Source organism: Salmo salar, chromosome 27 (genome assembly GCF_965601325.2).
Source record: "Salmo salar chromosome 27, fSalSal1, whole genome shotgun sequence".
In the NCBI taxonomy this organism is placed as follows: Eukaryota; Metazoa; Chordata; class Actinopteri; order Salmoniformes; family Salmonidae; genus Salmo; species Salmo salar.
The window spans coordinates 12,080,734-12,104,065 of record NC_138317.1 but is presented as its reverse complement, the minus strand read 5'-3'; the positions used below and the strand labels follow the sequence as shown (position 1 = coordinate 12,104,065).

The following is a 23,332-nucleotide window of genomic DNA, read 5'->3' as shown; positions in this document are numbered from 1 at the left end:
TTTATCGATGGCAATTTGAATGCACAGAGATATCATGACGTGATCCTGAGGCCCATTGTCATGCCATTCATCTGCCGCCATCACCTCATGTTTCAGCATGATAATGCACAGCCCCATGTCGCAAGATTCTGTACACAATTCCTGGAAGCTGAAAATGTCCCAGTTCTTCCATGGCCTGCATACACACCAGTCACCAATTGAGCAACCATTGAGCATGTTTGGGATGCTCTGGATTGACGTTTACGACAGCATGATCCAGTTCCCGCAACTTCACACAGCCATTGAAGAGGAGTGGGACAACATTCCAAAGGCCACAATCAAAAGCCTGATCAACTCTATGTGAAGTAGATGTCTTACACTGCATGAGGCAATGGTGATCACACCAGATAGATTAGGGACTAATGAATTTATTTCAAATGACTGATTTCCTTATATGAACTGTAACATCTTTAAAATCGTTGCGTGTTGTGTTTATATTTGGGTTCTGTGTATTTAGAGTTGGGCCAACTTTTAGAATTTGGGATATTTTTCTAATTCAAGACATTCAGTTACATAACATTGTTTAAATATTCCCCATGTAATGTTAATGTGGTAGTGTCATGTAAATGCATCATAATGCTCATTACAGACATTCCGTTTTATACTATTTAAAAAAATAAATATTCCCCATGTAATGTTAATTGGGAGCTAACATGGCTGCCATAGAATGTTGAAGTGTCATGTAAATGCATCGTAATGCAGAAACCTCTTCAAACTGTATTGTTTTTGGTACGGTAGCTACTCCGTCAGCCACAGGCAGAAGGGCTGTACAGGGAAAGGGAGGGCTGACGGCGAGGAAAAGTGGGGAGAGAGGAGAGGAAGAACTCGGGGCCTGACCACCACATCTCTTCATGCGAACTCGGGGCCTGACCACCACATCTTTTCATGCGAAGAAACTACACTGTCAAAAACGTTAGTAATTAGGTATAATTATTGTTGATGCATAGTTTGTTTTAGCATCAACGTTATATCTTACTGTTGGGGTAATGCATAGCTAGAATGTTGAATTGTTTACAAACTGACCAACTATCACTTTGCGAGTTCTCTCTGGTCGGTTGTTGGACTACGCTAGATAGCTAGGTTGCTAATGGTAGCTAACTGCACAACTGATACAAAACGTCCTTCTACTATCTGTGGCTCCACTGTCTATAGGCCACAATTTTGTTGACTCCGCGTTTGTCACAATCTAGGTAGCTAGTCATTTTAGAAATATAACGTCAGCTAGCTAGGTCGTTTACGACATGCTTCTTCTTGGCCAAAATGCAGACACAAAAAAAGAAATGAGAATGGATGCTTATGCCTCATGTTATGAAAAACGTGCCTCTCAAAAGCACTGGTCTGATGCCAAATGTTGACTTTTGCGTCTATTTCATGAATTTCCCCCCCATTTTTTCCAGTCCTGTTGTTGGTCATCCGAAAACGACTCTGGCCCGGGCCCGAGTCCGCGGTCTTGAGTTAGATAGCCGAGTGTGATTGAAGCACGTCTATCGGTGTCCCAGCACGTCTTTTCCACCAAGGAGGTAGTAATGGGTGACAGCAGAGGTAAGAGAATGCCACTGGTGTTTTCGAATGAATTTCGCTAGCTATCAAGCCACTTCAGCATTTTGTTTTTATGTTCCAGCTGCAGTGGTCAACTATAGTTAGTGCATTAGAGATGCTTGTTGACAATATTTGCAATGGCATAAGTTACTAAGCCACCTAACTGAATAGCCTAGTTGGCTATATCTACAAGGATGCACTCACAAATTACACCAAAAAACCATTTCACCCCAGTTTTTAGTCTGATTACTACACACGTATTGGTATATACACCTTGAAATGAATTGTGTAAATGTTCCTTACAAGCCAGAATGTTTAATACAATTCTTTGAAATGACTCTACTAGTTAGTTTTCTGTGGTGTTGGACTTTCAGGTCGAAATTTGACACAAAATATCCACAAGAAAGTATTGTTTACTCAACTGTTTAGAGCGGCGGTACAGAAGTTGACATTTCTATCACCTGGCACATGCTCAAAACCATGTCAACACCTGCTGACACCAGTACATCACTGGGACCTATCCAGGACATCTACTCAAAATGGTGCCTGAGGAAGGCCTGCAGCGGTCATCACACCCCAAACACGAGCTGTTCCCTCCCCTACCGCCGGGCAGATGGTATCGGAGCATGAGGTCTGATATCAAAAGGCTCAGACAGTTTCCATCTACATCCATCATCAGACTACTGAACACTTGAACTGAACTGACCACATCCACTGACTCTCCGCACCTTGGCGCGCACACACACACACACACACACACACACACCACACACACACACACACACACACACACACACACACACACACCCCTCACAACTGCTGCTACATGACTCTTATTATGATTGCTAAATACTGTATTATAATTATGCTAAATGTTTATTCTATTCTACTGAGCCATTTACTTTTTCATATTCTTATATTTTATTATTTCTTATTGTTGTATTGTTAAGAAGTAAGCATTTCGTTGGACGGTGTATACCATGTGTATCCCGAACATACGACTAATAAAACTTGACTTCAGTTAGTTTGCCTGCGTTGCGTGCATGTACATCCGTCTTGTGCACGTGCCTTCGGTCATGAGCAAACATGCGATGCATGCATGCATACTGAAGTCTGCAGGTATTTACATGGTTTTGCGCATGTGCTAGGTGGTGATAGAAACTTCAGTACTGGCGTTCTTAAAAAGTCAGCTAAACAATACTTTCCTGTGGATATTTTGTTTCAAATTTCGACCAACATGGTGTTGGGCAACCGGTAAGTAAGTAGGCTTGGCTTGTGCGATCCGGAACAGCTCATAGGGCAGGAGCCTATCTCCTGTTTCTTTCGCTCAAGGCAGCTTGATGTACAAGTACACCCCCTGGACAGGACGCTAGTCTATCGCTGGGCCTTACACGGAATGAGGAGCAATGAGGAGATGGCACGTGGGTACCTGCTTCTATAAACCAATGAGGAGATGGGAGAGGCAGGACTTGCAGCGTGATCTGCGTCAGAAATAGGAATGACTTCCATTTTAGCCCTTGGCAACGCAGACGCTCGCAAGCAGTGTGGGTGCAATAACTGAATAACATGGATTTGTAATTCTAACCGCGAGCGGTGTGGTCAGCCTGTTACTCCAAATCTATCCCCTTAATGCTGAGTGCCAAGCGGAGACGCATCAGGTCCCATTTTTACAGTCTTTGGTATTACTTGGCCAGAGATTGAACTCACAACCTTCCAATCTCAGTGCGGACACTCTAACCACAAGGCCACTGAGTTGGTTATGGGTAGAGTAAAATCAAATGTCATTTTATTAAACTTTCTGGCTTGTAAGGAACATTTACATGATTTTGCAGTCATTAGTTTCAGGCTGTATATTCCAATGAATTGCTTATTACAGACTAATTAATCGGACTACCCTGCTTTATTCAACCCGCATCAAATGTAAGATTCTAGCTGCTCACCTTTTAAGGCCCTCGAGGATGATTCACGTAAGTTACAAACCTGTGCAGCATGGGTGACCTACACATGTCAAGGAGACAGGTTGAATTTCCTTGTTTAAAACCGAACTAAAGACCTAGCTTTTAATGTTTGATCGCTTAGTCTGCTTAAAGTCTGTGTTTTCTATTAGAATGTTTGATGCGTGGTGGTTGATTTGAAATTTTCTTTCCTCTACTTTTTGATGTATTGTTGCTGTTTTCTTTTCTGCCTGGTATTGCCTTCAGAAAGTATCCCCCCTTGACTTTTTCCACATTTTGTGTTACAGCCTGAATTTTAAAAATGTATTTAAACTTAGATTTTGTGTCACTGATCTACGTACAATAACCTATAATGTCAGTGGAATTTGGTTTTAGAAATGTTTACAAGTTAATACAAAATCAAACGTCTTGAGTCAAGTATTCAACCCTTTTGTTATGGCAAGCCTAAGTAAGTTCAAGAGTAAAAATGTGCTTAACAAGTCAAATAAGTTGCATGGACTCACTCTGTGTGAAATAATAGTGTTTTAAGATGATTTTTAAATGACTACCCCATCGCTGTACCCCACACATACAGTTATCTGTTAGGTCCCTCAGTCGAGTAGTGAATTTCAAGCACAGATTCAACCACAAAGACCAGGGAGGTTTTTCAATGCCTCACAAAGAAGGGCACCTATTGGTAGATGGGGTAAAAAAAACAGACATTGAATGTTCCTTTTGATCCAGGTGCAGTTATTAATTACACTTTGGATGGTGTACCGTTACACCCAGCCACTGGAAATATGCAGGCTCCCTTCCTAACTCAGTTGCCAGAGAAGAATAAAACCGCACAGAGATTTCACCAGGAGGCCAACAATGATTTTTAAATCAGTTACAAAGTTGAATGGCTATGATAGGAGAACGGAGGATTGATCAACAACATTGTAGTTACGCCACAATACTAACACAAAACATGCATCCTGTTTGCAACAAGGCACTAAAGTAATACTGGGGGGGGGGGGGGGAAGCACAACCATTGAGTACCACTCTTCATATTTTCAAGCATGGTGGTCGGTGCCACATGGGGCGGCAGGTAGCCAAGTGGTTAGAGCGTTGGACTAGTAACCGAAAGGTTGCATGATCAAATCACCGAGCTGACAAGGTAAAAATCTGTCCTTCTGCCCCTGAACAAGGCAGTTAACCCACTGTTCCCCAGTAGGCCGTCATTGAAAATAAGAATTTGCTCTTAAATGACTTGCCTAGTTAAATAAAGGTAAAATAAAATCAAAAATGTTATGGGTATGTTTTTCATCGGCAAGGACTAGGTCGTTTTTTAGGATAAATAATAAATCCTAGAGGAAAACCTGGTTCAGCCTGCTTTCCACCAGACACTTGGAGACAAATTCATCTTTCAGCAGGACAATTGCTTAAAACACGAGGCCAAATATATAGACTGGAGTTGCTTACCAAGACGACATTGAATGTTGCTGAGTGGCCTAGTTACAGTTTTGACTTAAATTGGCTTAAATCTATGGCAAGACTTAAATGGTTGTCTAGCAATGATTAACAATCAACTTGACAGAGCCTGAATACTTTTTAAAAGATTAATGGCCAAATATTGTACAGTCCAGGTGTGCAAAGCTTTTAGAGACTTACCCAGAAAGACTCACAGCTGTAATTGCTGACAAAGGTGATTCTAGCATGTATCGGCTCAGGGTGTTGAATACTTATCTAATCAAGATATAGTGTTTTATTTATTTATATTAATTCATTTTTCTACATTTTTCTTTGACATTAGAGTATTTTGTGTAGATTGTTTACAAAAAATGACAATTATAGATTTTAATCCAACTTTGTAACAACAAAATGTGGAAAAGGTCAACGAGTGTGAATACTTTCTGAAGGTTTGCATTGAACTTTGGAAATACACTTTACAAATTCGTTATTATTGGTATAAATTATTGCTTGTACAGAATTATTCCAAGTGCTATATAAGGGGTCATTTACTGCATTTCTACACAGTTTAAAAACTCTAAATGCAATTTTAAACAACCAAAATTGTCTCCAGCCATTATCACCTTGGCTGCTGTAACTTCATTCACCTTAGTAGATAGGGGACATTCTACAAACACTTGTCTTACAACAATGAGCTGCTACACACTAGCCCAGCACCGGCTTAAAAAAAACTCTAGTTTCATCTTATGTCAAACAGCAATTAACTAACCATCTACCACCTCTGCACTGTTTTGAGAAAAAAGTTGCGCTGTTCACTGCGGAGCTGCATTAATGCGCTGTCCCAAAGCCAGCCAGCCAGCCGCGAAAGCAGCCTTCCCGCCTCGGTTCTGAGCCATCTGCATGATCCTAAAGCCATCTCTCTGATTCCGCTACACTGTATTTGCCTTTTAATCGGGATTAGAATGATTTTAATGGCCTATTTTAAATTGGTGTTGATCTAGGGTTTGCAACTGTTGTACTCTGCCATACCCATTTGACACCCCTGGGCATGACCCTTGTAAAAGTAAGCACACACAGAACTAACTTTATTGTAGCTAGGGGAACTATCATTCATTTTTTTTCTTAAACTTGAGTTGTATGTAGGGTGTCATCACTTTCTGGCATATAATCCCTGTCGTTTCTCACCAGATTCCCGCAGCCCAGACAGCTCCTCTGTGTCCTCCCCTCCCTCGGGCCAGCGCTCACCACCCCTGACCCCCACAGCTGCCGCCATGACTTCTCTGCCGCCCGTCACCTCGGCCGTCAACAGCCCCATCAGCAGCATGGGCTCGCCCTTCTCTGTCATCAGCTCCTCCCTGGGGTCGCCCTGTCTGCCCGGGACACCCTCGGTGGGCTACGGCCCCATCAGCAGCCCCCAGGTGAGCCCTGAGTTCCATACAGGGAGCTAACACTGTTCTGTTCTACCACTCTTCTCCTGCCTCATCTTTCACCTTTCAGGGTCATTCAGAGATGGGAAGTTGGCGCCATTGTCAATAAATGCTGCTTTACAGTAGTGGCCAGTGTGAACCAAGTGTGACTTCATAGGCTGCAGTCAACATGTGTGTATCTGCCAGTATCATCAGCCTCTGGTGATTGGTTGAGAAGAATATCACTTGTTGAGCTCACTTTTATTCTAAATTAACAATTGGCTGCTATTTTACGACTCCTAAAATGTGCAATATACTGTGATGTATGTTATTGTTAAATAGTGATAGGTGAAAAATGAATAGGTAAATATAGGGATATAATTGTTGACGGTAAACGGTATCGTTTAGGCAATATCGCAATATTATTTTTGAGCTAGCTGTACCTGCATCAAAACTCTAGTATTTTTCCTTCAAAGCTTGTTTTCCATATCATCTTTTAAATAGGGAGCCAATTTGTTTTCAGCACTTTTATTTCCATGGCTGATCAAAACTCGTATTATCATGTCTCTCTCTTGTCCCTATGCAGCAGACATATATGGTGAGCAATATGTTTGGAACATCGAATCGCAATAAAATCACAGTATCGAATCGCAATACATATAGAATCACGAGAATCGCAATACATATCGTATCGACACCTAAGCCTCGTGATAATATCGTATCGTGAGGTCCCTGTCAATTCCCAGCCTTATAGGTCAAGTGAAGTTGTGGATAACTACCAAAGGCAAATGTGAAACCATACATATCTAAATGTTGTAAATCATTGATTTTAAAAGTAGCTAATTTTTTATCTGTGAAATCAACCACAAAACAGCATTATTTGGGTACTTTTATTAAACATGTTGGCCTTTTTCTTTCAATGCGTTCTGACTTTAAAAACCTCACCAAATATTAAATTAATTGAGTAATGGTTAAATTATGACATTTTAGATCAAGGGTGCCAGTGGATGAATCATTGGTTGCCCTCAAAACCACACATCAAAAGATCAAACGCTCCCTGTCCTCTTCCTGCGTATGACTAGAAAATAGGGAACACATTCTGCAATATTTCCATGAAATATATACAGTACCAGTCAAGTTTGGACACACCTACTCATTCAAAGGTTTTTCTTTATTTTTACTATTTTCTACATTGTAGAATAATAGTGAACATATCAAAACTATGAAATAACACATCATGTAGTATCCAAAAATCATGTAGTAACCAAAAAAGTGTTAAACAAATCAAAATGTGTTTTATATTGTAGATTCTTCAAATAGCCACCATTTGCCTTGATGACAGCTTTGCACACTCTTGGCATTCTCTTAACCATCTTCACAAGGTAGTCACCTGGAATGCATTTCAATTAACAGGTGTGTCTTGTTAATTTGTGGAATTTCTTTCCCTCTTCATGCGTTTGAGCCAATCAGCTATGTTGTGACAAACTAGGGTTGGTATACAGAAGAGGGCTGTATGTGTTATTTCATAGTTTTGATGTCTTCACTATTATTTTACAATGTAGAAAATAGTAAAACAAAAGAAAAACCCTGGAATGAGTAGGTGTGTCCAAACTTTTGACTAGTACTGTACATAAAATCCATAAATTCACATGCACAATGTATAGTTTTTAAATCTACATTTAATATATCTGCGTTTGCGAACATTTATGTAGATTTTTTTCTTTTTCTTCCCGGCACAAAATGATTGGTCCAAGGGGCTCGTAGTGGCAGCATAGTAGTGAATATCCAAACAAATACCCGTACTCTCCGTCCCTGAGTGTGCCCATCCATCCCTCTTTCTCTCCTCCCCTGCCCTCTACTTCATCCCTTTCTTTTTACTTCACAGATCAATATGTATACCAGGAGTGCAGAGGTAAGAACCCCCCCCCCCCTCCCTCCCCCTCTATTACCACCTCTGCCTTTCTCTATATTGGTTGTTTTATTTCCTCTATCTCCTCTCACATCAGATGGTCCTTTTCAGTGTTATTTCTCCTCCTCTCCCTCCCTTGCTTTTTCTCTTTCTTTCTCCTCCCTCCCCCCATTTCACTTTTTGCCTCTGATTCTCCTCAAATGTCCTAATCCGGCTATGAGGATGCCTTGAGACTTAACCTGGTTGAACTGGTGAGGGCGAGAAGTGCTCTGTAATCTCTATTGCTTTGAGGGCGAGGGAGGCTCTTTTCTCCGACCAATGATGCCTGGGCGTGCGAACGGGTAACTGAATGTGGCTTTAACACTGATCAACCAGCCCACTCAAAAAGATAGCAGGCAATATGTATGTGATTGTTGGATGCATGAAAGTACTGATGTTTTTTGTCATTTTTCTTGAAATATGACAGCTCTGCATCTATGACTCCAAATAATCAAACTTAAGGAGCGATGTGCTGTCAGTACATGACACATCCTCCCCTCTCACTCCTGCCCTTATCCCCTCCCACCTTTCTCTCTGCCTCCAGATCAACTCCACAGTTTCCATGTCGGGCCTGCACGCGGTCAGCAGCTCGGATGACGTGAAGCCTCCGTTCGGGCTGGGAGGCCACAGCCCAGGGGGCCCCATGCTCTCCCAAAAGCGCCTGTGTGCCATCTGTGGTGACCGCTCCTCCGGTAAGTCTAGGCCCAATCCCAAACTGGCCCCTAGACCCTATGCTCTTGTGGAGATCGGAGATTAATTGAATGGCGTATGCAATATGGCCAAAACCCCACCCAGCCTGTAAGAAGACCAGTTGAACTATATACTCTTCCATCTATAGGACTGACTGGGGGGTTGATTTAGGGTCGGGGGGGGGGGGGTTGAGAGAGAAGCAGTAGTGCAATATGCTTTGTTTATTAAAGGGTAGTTCTGTCCAAAATTGTACAGGCGTTGAATGAAATTTAGTTAGGTGGTGTGGATGTTTCTCATGAATTTGGGTTTGACACCCATAGATTTCCGCTGTGCATAGTGGGATCTACACAACATGGCATTGGCTACATGGACTTATAGCCTTATGGTATGGAAACGTCATATAACCCTAGATTTGGGGTTACCTTTCCGTAGTGTACAAAATTGTTTAAAAAAAAGCTGCGGAAAATGTTTAAAACACAGTAACGAATTGTTTTTCCATCTCTCCCTTGTCTGTACCAGTTCAGTTTCTACTAAAAGGGGCCGAAACACTTCCATGTATTTTCATTGCCATCACACCTGAAGAACTATGCGCTTTAGGCTTAGTGCCTGAACGATTGAAAGGTGTTTGTTACTGATGTAACCTTCCCTCCTTTTGCTATCCCCCTATTCCCTCTCTATTGTTGTCAATTTGCATTCCTCTTTCTTGTCATTCTCTCTATAGGTAAGCACTACGGAGTGCACAGCTGCGAGGGCTGCAAGGGTTTCTTCAAGCGCACGGTACGCAAGGACCTGAGCTACACCTGCCGGGACAACAAGGACTGCCTGGTGGACAAACGCCAGCGCAACCGCTGCCAGTACTGTCGCTACCAGAAGTGCCTGGCCTGTGGCATGAAGAGGGAAGGTAAGGGGGGAGCCTAGCAGTCTGCTGTCCTCAACTAGCATTCAATATGGCTTATTAAAGGGCAACGCTATCACCAGGTAAGGCTTGAAATGGAGGGAGAGGCCGAGAGGGATGCAATTGGAGACATGAGGAGCGGGACTGCGACAAGACAGAAAGAGTGAGGGAGAGCTAGGATCCTTATTGAAATTGGGTCTGACTTGCTACAGTAAGAAAGTAGAAGTAAGAGGGATGGGGCCCCTTGTGTCCCCTAACCCGAAGACCCCCACTCACCAACCGTCCTGTTGCCCTGCTGAAATAACACTGTTTGACATTGTTGCCGAAAAGATTGTATAGCCTACTTGCTATAAACCTATTTCCAATTGCTGTTTTTAAATCCACTGAAATAATCTATGTATAATAAAGATGTCTAAGAGCATTTAATAATTTTTGAGTATTGTAATATGAATTTCTAAGGGCAGAGTATTGATTGTACTCAAAGGGGATGGAAAGAACGAGAAAGAGGTAGAGAGAGGGGGATGGAGAGCCTTGTAAACACTAACCCCTGTCCCCCTCTCTCTCCCCTCTTGTTTCCTCTCGTTTTCTCTCTCCCATCTTCTGTAGTGGTCCAAGATGAACGACAGAGATGTAAGGAGAATGGCATTTAATTAGTTGGTGGGGAATAGTGCAGAGTACTTGTTATGTAGTTTTATGTCAGTGCTCAGAAATGGACCATACCACACGGAAGACGGCGCTCTCTTGTCTACAAGACTTTGAAACAATCATCCTTTTTCTAATGTTTGTGCATTTTTCAAATGTTTTATTTGGTCAAGAGGTAAAACAACAATATTTTATGTTGTTTTGTTGTGATGGTCCATTTCTGGGTGAGGTATGTTGCAGAATGTATTGGTATAAAACTCTAATTACCAGGCGCAATGTAAGTCTTAAGGCCCTGATATACTATAGCCATCGGGCGTACAACATTGCCATCAGCCGTTGAGGAAATGCTTCCTTTGAAATCAATGAAAGCTGCTTCACTACCCTTGTGCTCGCGTTGCGTCATGTCCAATGGCAGCGCCCAAGCTCAGGAATCGCAAAGGTTCAATTCTTGACGCCGCGTTCATTCAATCTTGTAAATTGGAATAATGAGAAATAAAGTTGATTTTGGTTGCAAATAGCCTCCACTATACTCCACTGGTTATTTTACTAAGATTTATGAAGTCAAGAAGCTACTACTTCTAGCTAGCTAGCTACGTTGACTAGCTAGGTTCACAAAGGCAACTTGTGTAATTAGAGGATCATTTAGTACAACCACTACCAACAGTTTAATGAGTGCTTGCGAAAAACTGGACCAAACCTATCGTACTTACGCATAATTGATGAATATGGTAAGGTACAGTAGGGGAAAACAGAGGAAAGATGTTCTTCCCCTCTGGTCCTCTCCGCTCTCAAAACAACATGCTCTGTGTAGCAGGTAGAACATCACATTGACACAACGCTGATAGCAACACAACGCTTATCGTGGAGTTAGTGTTACTGTTCTCAGTATCGCTGACATTGTGTAAAATCGTATTACCATCATATTACTGTGGTGTCGGGCTGATTCACATATTTCCCTGCATTTGCTGATGGTGGTGCACAGATGATTGGTATTGTTGTGCCAGTTTATGTGGTTTGGGATGACTTCAAAGATATATATATATAACCTATAATGTGCCATAGGAATATACCTTATTGTGGGGTGATTGTAATAGGAAAATTCTCTTGATGGCTGATGGGAATCAGATATCAGTCTTGGGGCCACAGGAAAGCAGCTTGCGAGCCTGATGTGGCCCCCAGGCCTTGAGTTTGAGACCCCTGGTGTGAAAGGTAAAAAAAAAGCTTTGTCGTTTGAACTAACCCGGGAAATGTACATATCTGTGTATCTCCTTTTCCTCTACCTGTGTCATTTTTTACTTTCCTCATTTCACATTCCTCTCTCAACTTTTTTCTTGCTCTTTTCTTTTTATTTCCCCTCCTTTCTCTCTCACCTTTCTCTTTTTTTCTTCACTTTGCTTCCCATTTGCTCTCTCCCTCCCTCTCCATCTCACTTCCCTGTCCTGCTCTTTCTTTATCTTTTCACCCTCCATCCTTCTCCCTCTGCTGCTCCCTACTTTCCCCTCCTGTGCCTCTTTCCTTCTCGCTCCCCGACTCTCTCGTCCCCTCCTTCCGTCTGCCCTTCCTGTGCCCCTGCAGCCGTGCAGGAAGAGCGCCAGAGGAACAAGGAGCGGGAGAGCGAGGTGGAGTCGACCAGTGCCGTCAACGAGGAGATGCCCGTGGAAAAGATCCTGGAGGCCGAGATGGCCGTGGAACAGAAGACCGAGCTGCATGCAGACGGGAGCTCCGGGGACAGCTCGGTAAATGTGTGTGTGTGACCCACCGTCTGACCCCGCAACGCACACATACCAACTTCTCTTGCTCCACTGTCTAGAGATTGTGCGACTGAGCCAACAATTTATTGTGATACAATATATTCTGAGATAAATGACCTGCTTAGTTTAAATGTGATCCTAAGGTCTCCAGTCTCTATTGTGTGCCCTATGTTGAAGCCAGTCTCTCTGTTCTTCTCTCCAGCCCAACGACCCAGTCACCAACATCTGCCAGGCTGCAGACAAGCAGCTGTTTACCCTGGTGGAGTGGGCCAAGAGGGTCCCCCACTTCTCTGAGCTGGCCCTGGACGACCAGGTCATCCTGCTACGTGCCGGTACGCTCAAAAAGCCTTCACCATTTCATGTTCATCGGCACCAAACAGAAGAAAGCTAACTGAAACAGGGAGGGACTACCTGGACATATCCAATAAAACTAGTTTTGTTTTAGTTGGAAAAAGTTTTTTGTCATGCACCCTAATGAACACAGCCCTGCTCAGCTTTGACCTCATTAAATCCAAGCCGTTCACAGCCCTACATGGATAGGCTGATGACCCTGTCTCTCTCCAGGTTGGAACGAGCTGCTGATCGCTTCCTTCTCTCACCGCTCCATCAGTGTGAAGGACGGCATCCTATTGGCCACCGGCCTACACGTGCACAGGAACAGCGCCCACAGTGCCGGTGTGGGAGCCATCTTCGACAGGTAACACACACATGTGCGATGGACCTCGGTGAAGCAGCCTTTTACATGTTCATTTTCAAATAAAAGCTTAAAACTGCAGGGAGAAAGATTGAAAAAAAAGGTGCCCCTGAATGATTTTAAGCATTCTGCATTGGTTTTTCCGTAAACAGTCGACACTTAATGTCTAGTGTTTTTGTAATGGCAGTTTTATTTTATTTGATCATACACGCCATCATATAAACACTTTACCATACATGTGTTTGTAGAACATAATTTTCAGTCATGGTCATGCCTGTTACTGTTATTATTCATTAAATGGCCATTTCTCTTTGGAGTCCAGATGAGTTTGTTGAAATGAGCTGAATAATTTTCCTGACTAAAGGGAGAATGGAGCACTTTCGGTAGAGTTCGTGCCTATATTATGATTACATTTTGTGACGTTTTTGTTCGTTTTGGACTACGGTGAGGATTTTTTTCGGCTGTTCGAGCACCCAGCATTTTTTCTGGAGGCAAGCCGAAGTTCAGAGACAAAGTCTACGACCTTTCATTGGTCATTGGTCAGCAGTAGGGATTCTTCAGTGAAGTCTTTGTTGTCGTTCAACAAGAGACGACTTGTTTTCATGTACATTTTTTCATTGAAAATACACCAAACATCTTAGATGTAAAATTGCACGACTGACATCTATTCAGGCAAAAACGTCTAGATTAATGACAGATTTTTTTTAGTTTAGTTATCTTAGATTCATTTGGATTATTTTGAGTAAGTGTATACTGGCTACGGTGTCTCAAAATGGACAAACAGTACTATTGCGCGCTTTTTTTTTCGTTTTGCAAGCAAAGGTCTTTTAAGGGAGTATGCGAGCACGCTCGTTCGGTTCGGCTAGCTGAGTTTGGCCAGGTGCCAGCCGAACTGAAGCATGCTGACGCCTTTAGACTGCCTCTAGAATGATGCAGCGTGCCAGAACGCTGGGGACTAATGCTTCATGTACTGTAGACGTCACTGTTGATTTCACTAGGATACCTCCACCCCCCAACACAGCCACACACACACACACACACGGGGCACATTCATCTATTCCATTTTACATTGGCAGATGTCAGTATTTTATTCAGTAGCGTAAAATTGCCTTTAATCATCGGCATGGCACCGGTCTTGAGTAAAATCCTGCGCTCATCGCGTGCCCACCCCAACTCAATAGGGTCGCCACATCACATGGTGTGAATTCATTGTTTATTACACAGTAATTACATTGTTATTAATAGTTCGTAAACTGCAAGACTCCCAATTCCCACAGGAATTTAAGCATCTCTTGGATTAACTGGTTGCAGGCTTTTGTTTCAGATTCATCGCAATCTAGACATCCTTCCGTAAATGTGGTCCGCTGAATGTTTTTTTTGTTGTTGTGTGAAATCTCTCAATTCTCATTTTTTTATCCTCACGTGTCTTTTTTTGTTTCCTAAAAAAAACATTATTTTCCTTCATTCATTTATGATTTATGCCAAATCGATTTGATTAAGATGATTAAACTGCCCTGATCATATTACTGCATTGTTCCTTTGACTATTTATTACGCTCCTCTATTGGCTTATGCTTCTCTGCTCTACTGTCATTGGCCCATGCTAATACCCATAACCCTTTTGTGCTGATTTGGTTAAACCATTTACATGAAGGATTTTTTTAAATGATCCGTACCTACCCAGAAATTTGTATATGCTAATTATCGAGGGTACAATGAAGTATGCCTAAAATGCAATGCTAGTGAAGATAAGCAGAGGTCTTGGGTAATACTGTATAGAACTAGTTAAATAAAGGTTCATTAAAAAACAAAAACATTAAATAAATAATAACTATTTGCCCTATTTCAATCAGACCCAATATGAAAGTTTTCTCCTTTAAATCTTGTCTGTGCTCAAATGTCTCGGATCTATTTATTGCTGTGTTACATTTGGCATATTTTTGTCATTCCTCAAGCTTTACTTCCCATAGTTTTAATGCTATCTAAAACATTTTCATCAGGCCAAGTCTCCATCAACAAGAGCCTGTAGCTTGTTAGTCCCAGAAGTGGAACTGGGCACCAAAATGCAATGTAGAGTCTAACCTACCTGTTCCTCTGGGCCCAAACCAACGCAGGGGGGGACAATGTAATAACAATGTAACTGTGTAATAACATTGTAATAACACATTGTAATTGAATACACAGGGAGAGTGCGCACAATGCAGAGGTTGGAGCCATATTTGACAGGTAATGACATCACTACACGCCTACCTTCCCCTATCAACAACGAACACAAAACAAAACAACGCCACAAAATAAACGCTTTTCTTGGCCCAGTTGTTGAGTGAGAGAATCTGGCAAAGAAAGTGCTGTAATTAGCCCAGGTAAAAGAGCGGGTCGTGTGTATCTTGTCCGCTCGTGTTGTGTTCTGTTTTTCCTCTTTTCTGTCGTAGTGCAGGCTCGACTGGTCGCTGGCGCAGCGTCGACAAAACACCAGCTGCTAACTTCCTTCCCTTCATCTTCTTTCTGTCCTTATTAAATTATTGCATTACCCAACATTTTTGCGACGTGCAGTAGTTTATAAATAAGAAAAGTGTGGTTTGGGCTTGGATGGAATTTATAGATTGTGTGGTTGTAGTGTAACGTTTAAATGCATAGTGTAAAGAGGATGTAAAACTTGTATCCCAGCCCCCCTGCCCTTCTGTTACTTTCTTTATTTAATTGCTGCATCGTTGAGTGGAACTGTGGTAAACCCTAAAGAAGATGCTAACCCATCTCCTCCCGTTCTCTCGTCCCTCTGTCACACCTCCCCCTCCTCGACCCTGGTTGTAGAGTTCTCACTGAGCTGGTCAGTAAGATGAGAGACATGCAGATGGACAAGACCGAGCTCGGCTGCCTCCGAGCCATCATCCTCTTCAACCCAGGTAATGATATCCGCTCAAATAATGGTTTGAGACAAGTTAACGATTTAAGCCGTTTCAGACCAGTTTATGACTTCAGTCATTTCATCCCCGATATAGCATGATGTCAGGAAGAATCACATGTAAATTATTCTCGGTTCTATAGTGCCTGTGTTTGTTCCTGCATTCAGATGCTAAGGGCCTGTCCAGCCCAAGTGAAGTGGAATTGCTGAGGGAGAAAGTGTACGCATCGCTGGAGTCCTATTGTAAACAGAGATACCCGGACCAGCAGGGCAGGTACAAGAGAAACACACAGACATACTATAGCACCTATCCGCACAATACTCCCACGTCACCGCCATGATTGACCTCACTCGTTCTCCCCCATCGCCCCAGGTTCGCTAAGCTCCTCCTCCGGCTGCCAGCGCTGCGCTCCATTGGCCTGAAGTGCCTGGAGCACCTGTTCTTCTTCAAGCTGATTGGCGACACCCCTATCGACACATTTCTCATGGAGATGCTAGAGGCGCCCCACCAGCTGACCTAAGAACCAGGTTCTGCCCTGGTCCATTTTGCACCAGGGGTTCTAGTTCTGGCACCCTGGTTCTGGGGCTTCACCATGTCTGCTGGTTTTGATGTCCCACTCACACCAACCCCACCACCCCTTCTTCACCCATAACCCCCTCCCCCAAGCTTATACAGCTCCGAAAGACCATATGCTGTCAAACACACAGAAGCAAACACTTTTTCACAGTAGAGGTTAAGACACATTGAAGTATCTCCTTTCTAACGGCATATACACGTTTTATCATGAGTTATCCTTCAGTTGGCAGCCTCCAGCTTTGAGTGTAAACGCTTCTGCGAATCCGGTAGACCTCTCAGCTTCTTGTGGGGTTCGTAGGTTATTCAGATACATTGCTGTGCGCATAGATATGACGAGTGGCTTACTCCGTCTTAGGCTTTACTCTTGGGTTTAACCCAAACGCGTCATGATCAGGTGCGTAATATTTCAATCAACTGTCACCCAACTTCTATTGGTCAGGACACAGCCAGTAGAGGCAGACACGCCCCTCTGAGTTCACCAATCCGAATGTGATTTGAATAGTATGCTTTATTCATGCTTAAATGCGCTGAATTCATTCTAAAGTACTGTACTCTTAAAATGAGACCTTTTTAAGGCATTGAAATCCAAGGAGGGGGCACTTTGGTTCGCCCTTAAAGCTCACACCAGGCTTTCAAAGAGAAACTGACTTGTAAAGATGTATTCTTTGTTGCATGTTGCTGTTTGTTCTCTAAGTCCAAACAAGGGCCATTGGGCACAGGAAGTGAGTGCAACCTTGTTCAAGAGCACTGCGTTCATTGGTGCTGTTGTAGATGTTTCTTTTTGTTTGATACCCTCTACTTTGCTAATGGTCATTTTTGCACTCTGTGAAACATTACTGTGTAAGTAAACATTTGTTGCAGAAACCTATCTGCCCAGCTTTTAAGAAACTGGGGCAACCACAACGAATCTCTCCATCTCTCATCATATGTCTTCTCAAGAGCCAAGGTGTTAATGGCCGTGCTTCGTTCTGTGAAAGCCTTGATATCATTAGATATCTTGTTCCAGTGGTCTAGTGTACCCCCTACAACTCCCCTTCTACAATATGTAAATAAGATGACACATCTGCTCCTTCACTAGAGCGCGACTGGGCAATCCCAATATGTGCATACAGTAGGGAAAACACAGGGGTTAGCAAGCATATTAGCACACAACAAAAAGTATTCCCCGATTAGCAATATGAACAGATATTGTACACATTCAATATGTACTGTAAAAAAAAAATATATATATATATATATATATATATATATAATTGTAAAGGGTTTTACCCATAGACTGGATTTTAAGCTTGAAAACCCCACCTTGTTGTCACTGACTATTAGGTCTAGTTGTTGTGCTAGTAGTTCCGTCACTCTTGACGCGATGGTATTCTATAGGGCTGCTGTGTCACGGGCAGGGCGATAGATCCCGCCCCCTTAGCCTGCCCAGCCTGTGACAATACTTTGTGTTTTATTGTGGAGTTGATTGGTTGGCTTCAGCCGATGACCCTGCCAGCCATCTACCGCGACTGTATTGTGTGGTCTGCTTACACAAAGCTAAGCAATAGGGGCCGATTCAGCTCCCCCCCATAACAGAACTAGCTGTCAACACATTAGATACAAACTTTGAACTGAAATATTAAAAGGGCATCGTTACACACAACGTGAGCAATATTGGCGGATGCATAACGATTGAGACCATATTGTGTGCATAGAAGGATTTAGATGTGTGGGTCGTTTATGAAGTATTTGGAGATTGGTATTATTTACCATTCAGAACAAAAATTAGGATGTAGAATAGAGATTGCTGTATCGCTTACTGGACAGAAGTTCAACTGTCCTAAAGTTTGGTGCTACACGACTCATGGTCTTACAATTATAGATGTGCGTGTTTACACCAGTGGAGGCTGGTGGTAGGCGCTGTAGGAGGATGGGCTCATTGTAATGGCTCGAATGGAATTTACATTTTAGTAATTTTAGAAGACGCTCTTAAGCAGAGCGACTTAGAGGAGCAATTAGGGTTAAGTGCCTTGCTCAAGGGCACATCGGCAGATTCTTCACCTAGTTGGCTCAGGGATTAGAACCAGCAACCTTTCGGTTACTGTCCCAACTATCTTAACCGCTAGGCTTCCTGCCGCCCGTTCAGTAGAATGCTGTCAAACACGTTGTTTCCATGTGTTTGGTACCATTCCATTTATTCCATTCCCGCCATTACAATGAGCCCGTCCTCATATAGCTCCTCCCACCAATGCAAACGCAGTACACAAACAAAACGCTAAGAGTGTGCAAGTACACACCCTCCACCTTTTTTCCCTCTTGAAACTGAGGTCTACTTAGAATAGGATTCCCACTCGGCCGTACTCTTTTCAGCCGATCCCCTACATTGACTTGCAGTCAGCCCTTTCTGGCGGGAGAGGAACACCTCCCCCATGTAATGTCGATATGGAGGATGATACCTGTCTAACAGGGTGTCCTACTCCAAGCCTGTGAACAGGCCGTGGGAGCACTGTAGACCATTTACATGCCCGTCGGGTTTATGTACGTCTATACATGTGAATATACACGCTCTGTTCCTCAGTGTCCAGATTGCGAATGTAGAGAAGAGCTGCGTCGCTTGTTGTTGCATCCCGATTTCAGAGCTCTGAATCGAATTCGGAATCAGTCTCTGCAGAATAAAATGAATGAGTAGAACTCGAGATCAGTCTTAACGAATTTAGTCCCACAGGGTAGAGTATCTTATCTGTGTATCCCCAGTGTGAACCACGATGTTGGCAACAACCCCCCGTGTAATTCCCTCGTTTTTTGGGGGGAGCTTCCTCAGTTGAATGTGAACGCATTTCAATCTCCCATTTCTTAACACTAGAAAAGCCTGGCCTTGAGGGACCCCTCTTCAAGCCAAAACGAAGTCTTTGACTCCAACATTCTAACAGTCTAATAAATTAATTTCATATATGCTATTGGGAAAATAATATTTTGCTTGTGTTTATGAAGGTCTTAGGTAACAGAATGCCAAAAAAAATATTATTTCAAAGAACAAAATAGCATTTTCATTAGTTTGTTACTGTAGGCTATATGTTTTATCATGCTCAAGTGTAGAGCTCATGGAACAGAGGTCATTATTGGAAAAGTGATATTTTGAAATAGAGCCAATTTTGGATACTATATAGAAATCAGTCTTACCTGCATGTGACTCCGTAGGAGGATTTGAAAAGGTCACTTGTCGCTCCGAAAAATATATATCCTCTTTTTAAAACTGCTTATAACACAAAATGCTAACATGCGTGTGTTAAATAGACATATTTAGGAAAAGTCAGACTGAGGGAGGCATGACTTTAAAAATGGCAGAGATATTTAAATGTCATATTTAGTCAAAATGACTCACTTGCCTCTTCTAGTGCTGTAACAGTGCATTTTAAAGTGAATCCCTTGTTATGCTGTGTCTTGTCCTATAAAATTCAGTTTAGCTGTGAGCAGAGATTACTTCGTATACGTATAACAGCCCTATAAGAATTCTACAGGTTCTATAAGCTAAGCATTTTCAGGTTGTTCAGGCAGACAGTTCATCAGAAGAAGATTTTTTTGAACTGCCTGTACACTATGTTTATGTGCCTGTGTTGATATGTCACTATGCCCACTGTGTACAATGAAGTCTTGGTCTGGTTATACCAGCAAGCTTGGGTGTGCTGCAGCATGGAGAGAGGTTTTCAACAACACAGAAAGATGCACAGAAGAGCATGGGCGCAAGCGAAGTGGGGCGTAAATTTGCGGACACGTTGCCCGGGCCCTTCTCTTCCCTTGCCAACCGAGTGCAGTGTCCCTTTGGTATTACTTGATGGCAGTGCTGCGGCGGTCTTCGCCCTTGGAGACAGACCGCCGGCGTGCGGCCCAAAGATGCGTGTCCCTCGTGACCGCGTGCACTCAAGGCAGACGCCTGGACCTTTTGATTACGTTCATTTATCTTCACACTTATGAAATCACTTCCTTAAAAAAAAAAAAAAAAAACGCTTCAACTTTTGCAGCCTGTGAAGCTGTTATGTGTTGGTATCTAGCGGGATGCAATACTTATTTAATAGGCACCCTGGTGCAAAGGTCAACTCTATAATGATCAAAACACCCCATGCGGTTGGTTGGTGCCACCCCTGTGATGACGTAACACTGCCAAACAGGTGTGAAGGCCAGCGTTGATGCTGTGCCACGCTGAGGCCCCGTGGCTGACTGTTGAGTATTCAGAGTGTTGTGCTTTGTCACTAAAGAACTCCCCTTTATAAGAAAGGTGCCACAGCAAGGGGGAGGGCACTAGTCGGGGTGGTCCCTATGGTGATTATACTGTGCATTGGTGCTTTTCTTTAAGTGGCCCAAGAGGGCAGAGTTACAAGCTAGGAACGTGCACCGATAATTTGGCTATTTGGATCACGGTTTTGTCTTCCGTGTCCAGCGCAAACAGGAGTGTGTTAACGTAGAAAAATATGCATTGGACACTGCCAGCAAACCTTGGCTTAAGCTGAGAAAAAAATTGGAGCCAATGCATAGATCCCAAAGGTGCGCGCTGAAGTCACGTCTCTGCATAGTGTCCCATTATGCAGATGAACTTGAGGGGAGGGCCACCTCAACATGCTCAGAGGAGAATGCGTGCAAACTGGGATAAGTGCTTAGGATGGTAGACTTTCACTTGATCAGAGTTGTTTTGTTGATCAAGAAAAGCTGTTTTCGTTAGATCTCGAGATTTCCTGTCGTTGATTCCCGCCAAAATACACTGCTTCTTTGTTGTGCTTGACTCTTTCCTTTGACCGCGCTATTCATCTGTCTGTATTCAGGACTATTAAACACATGCAGGAACTGTTATATCACATGGGAGCTTCAGTTTCCTTTTTCTCATGTCTATTTTTTTTTGTCATGTTTTTATCTCTGACTCCAGCATACATGTGGAAATGATTGACTGTTGTGTGTTTTGGGGAAGGAAAGTCATTTTTTTGTCATTTAATTTGGAATCTGTTTCTGTTGTATCATGTCCGAGTAAAGGTTTTAATACTGTACCATTCCTGTCTTGGTGGATTTTGTCTGTCCATGCTTTTCAGTGTATGTTTCAAAATAAGCATTCAAAGAACAATGTGGAACATTTGACTTGTTGGAAGCTTGACAACCATGCACTATTGGATTCAACATTTTGATTTACAGTTGAAGTCGGAAGTTTACATACACTTAGGTTGGAGTCATTAACTTGTTTTTCCACCACTCCTCAAATTTCTTGTTAACAAACTATAGCTTTGGCAAGTCGGTTAGGACATCTACTTTGTGCATGACACAAGCAATTTTTCCAACAATTGTTTACAGACAGATTATTTCACTTAGAATTCACTGTATCACAATTCCAGTGGGTCAGAAGTTTACATACACTAAGTTGACTGTGCCTTTAAACAGTTTGGAAAATTCCAGAAAATGATGTCATGCTTTAGAAGCTTCTGATAGGCTAATTGACATCATTTGAGTCAATTGGAGGTGTGCCTGTGGATGTATTTCAAGGCCTACCTTCAAACTCCGTGCCTCCTTGCTTGACATCATGGGAAAATCAAAAGAAATCAGCCAAGACCTCAGAAAACAAATTGTAGACCTCCACAAGTCTGGTTCATCCTTGGGAGCAATTTCCAAACACCTGAAGGTGCCACGTTCATCTGTACAAACAATAGTACGTAAGTATAAACACCATGGGACCAGCATATGCAGCCATCATACCGCTCAGGAAGGATATGCGTTCTGTCTCCTAGAGATGAACGTACTTTGGTGCGAAAAGTGCAAATCAATCCGAGAACAACATCAAAGGGCCTTGTGAAGATGCTGGAGAAACAGGTACAAAAGTATATATCCACAGTAAAATGAGTCCTTTAACGACATAACCTGAAAGGCCGCTCAGCAAGGAAGACTGCTCCAAAACCGCCATAAAAAAGCCAGACTGCGGTTTGCAACTGCATGTGGGGACAAAGATCGTACTTTTTGGAGAATTGTCCTCTTGTCTGATGAAACAAAAATATAACTGTTCGGCCATAATGACCATCGTTCTGTTTGGAGGAAAAAGGGGGAGGCTTGCAAGCCGAAGAACACCATCCCAACCGTGAAGCACGGAGGTGGCAGCATCATGTTGTGGAGGTGCTTTGCTGCAGGAGGGACTGGTGCACTTCACAAAATAGATGGCATCATGAGGTAGGAAAATTATGTGGATATATTGAAGCAACAACTGAAGACATCAGTCAAGAAGTTAAAGCTTGGTCACAAATGGGTCTTCCAAATGGACAATGACCCCAAAACATACTTCCAAAGTTGTGGCAAAATGGCTTAAGGACAACAAAGTCAAGGTATTGGAGTGGCCATCCAGGGTCGGTTCTGGGGGGGGGGGGCAGTGCCCCTGTGACAACAATTTTGGACCCCCTTGTGGCCCCCCTAAATGTGGAGTATGAAATAATTTTTACATAGCAAAAATTAGTTATCGTTCTTTTTTTACATCCGTTATTAGACAGTGGCAACGTGGAACACTAATGATTATGAACATGGTCTTTTACCTGCTAATGCCTGCAATGCAGTGAAGAAAACGATATGACAATAACGTCTAGTGTAACTGGCCCCTCTAACAGTACAACTGGCCCCAGCTTGGCCCCCCCAGGTGAAATGGTCTAGAACCGCCACTGTGTCCATCACAAAGCCCTGACCTCAATCCCATAGAAAATTTGTGGGCAGAACTGAAAAAGTGCGTGCGAGCAAGGAGGCCTACAAACCTGACTCAGTTACACCAGCTCTGTCAGGAGGAATGGGCCAAAATTCACCCAACTTATTGTGGGAAGCTTGTGGAAGGCTACCTGAAACCTTTGACCCAAGTTAAACAATTTAAAGGCAATG

At 42.9% G+C, this 23,332-nt stretch overlaps 1 protein-coding gene across 20 annotated transcripts; it reads left to right on the top strand.

Annotated features, from left to right (window-relative positions):
• Nucleotides 1-663: 663 nt before the first annotated feature.
• LOC106588394 (retinoic acid receptor RXR-beta-A) lies at nucleotides 664-21,480 on the top strand. Of its 20 annotated transcripts, none has more exons than XM_014177319.3 (14): nucleotides 664-951; nucleotides 1,437-1,581; nucleotides 6,153-6,382; nucleotides 8,256-8,282; nucleotides 8,863-9,010; nucleotides 9,730-9,909; nucleotides 10,510-10,533; nucleotides 12,121-12,287; nucleotides 12,499-12,628; nucleotides 12,861-12,993; nucleotides 15,174-15,215; nucleotides 15,801-15,892; nucleotides 16,060-16,165; nucleotides 16,265-21,480. In XM_014177319.3, the coding sequence occupies exons 2-14, from the start codon at nucleotides 1,566-1,568 to the stop codon at nucleotides 16,410-16,412; spliced, it is 1,443 nt and encodes a 480-aa protein (XP_014032794.1). In that variant the 5' UTR covers nucleotides 664-951; nucleotides 1,437-1,565; the 3' UTR covers nucleotides 16,413-21,480. The 20 variants fall into 20 exon arrangements, with proteins under 20 accessions (XP_014032794.1, XP_014032801.1, XP_045565591.1 ...); XM_082970022.1 differs by lacking the exon at nucleotides 664-951 and adding an exon at nucleotides 2,008-2,209 and having other exon boundaries at nucleotides 1,438-1,581; XM_014177326.3 differs by lacking the exon at nucleotides 8,256-8,282 and having other exon boundaries at nucleotides 12,121-12,281.
• Nucleotides 21,481-23,332: the final 1,852 nt, after the last annotated feature.

Bases quoted from the DNA above. Each gene is read 5' to 3' on its own strand.
- LOC106588394 (XM_014177312.3), top strand. From the start codon at position 891: ATGCGAACTCGGGGCCTGACCACCACATCTTTTCATGCGAAGAAACTA. The intron at 12,288-12,498 runs GTGTGTGTGTGA...TCTTCTCTCCAG, and splicing joins CCGGGGACAGCTCGGTAAAT to CCCAACGACCCAGTCACCAA. The intron at 15,216-15,800 runs GTAATGACATCA...CCCTGGTTGTAG, and splicing joins GTTGGAGCCATATTTGACAG to AGTTCTCACTGAGCTGGTCA.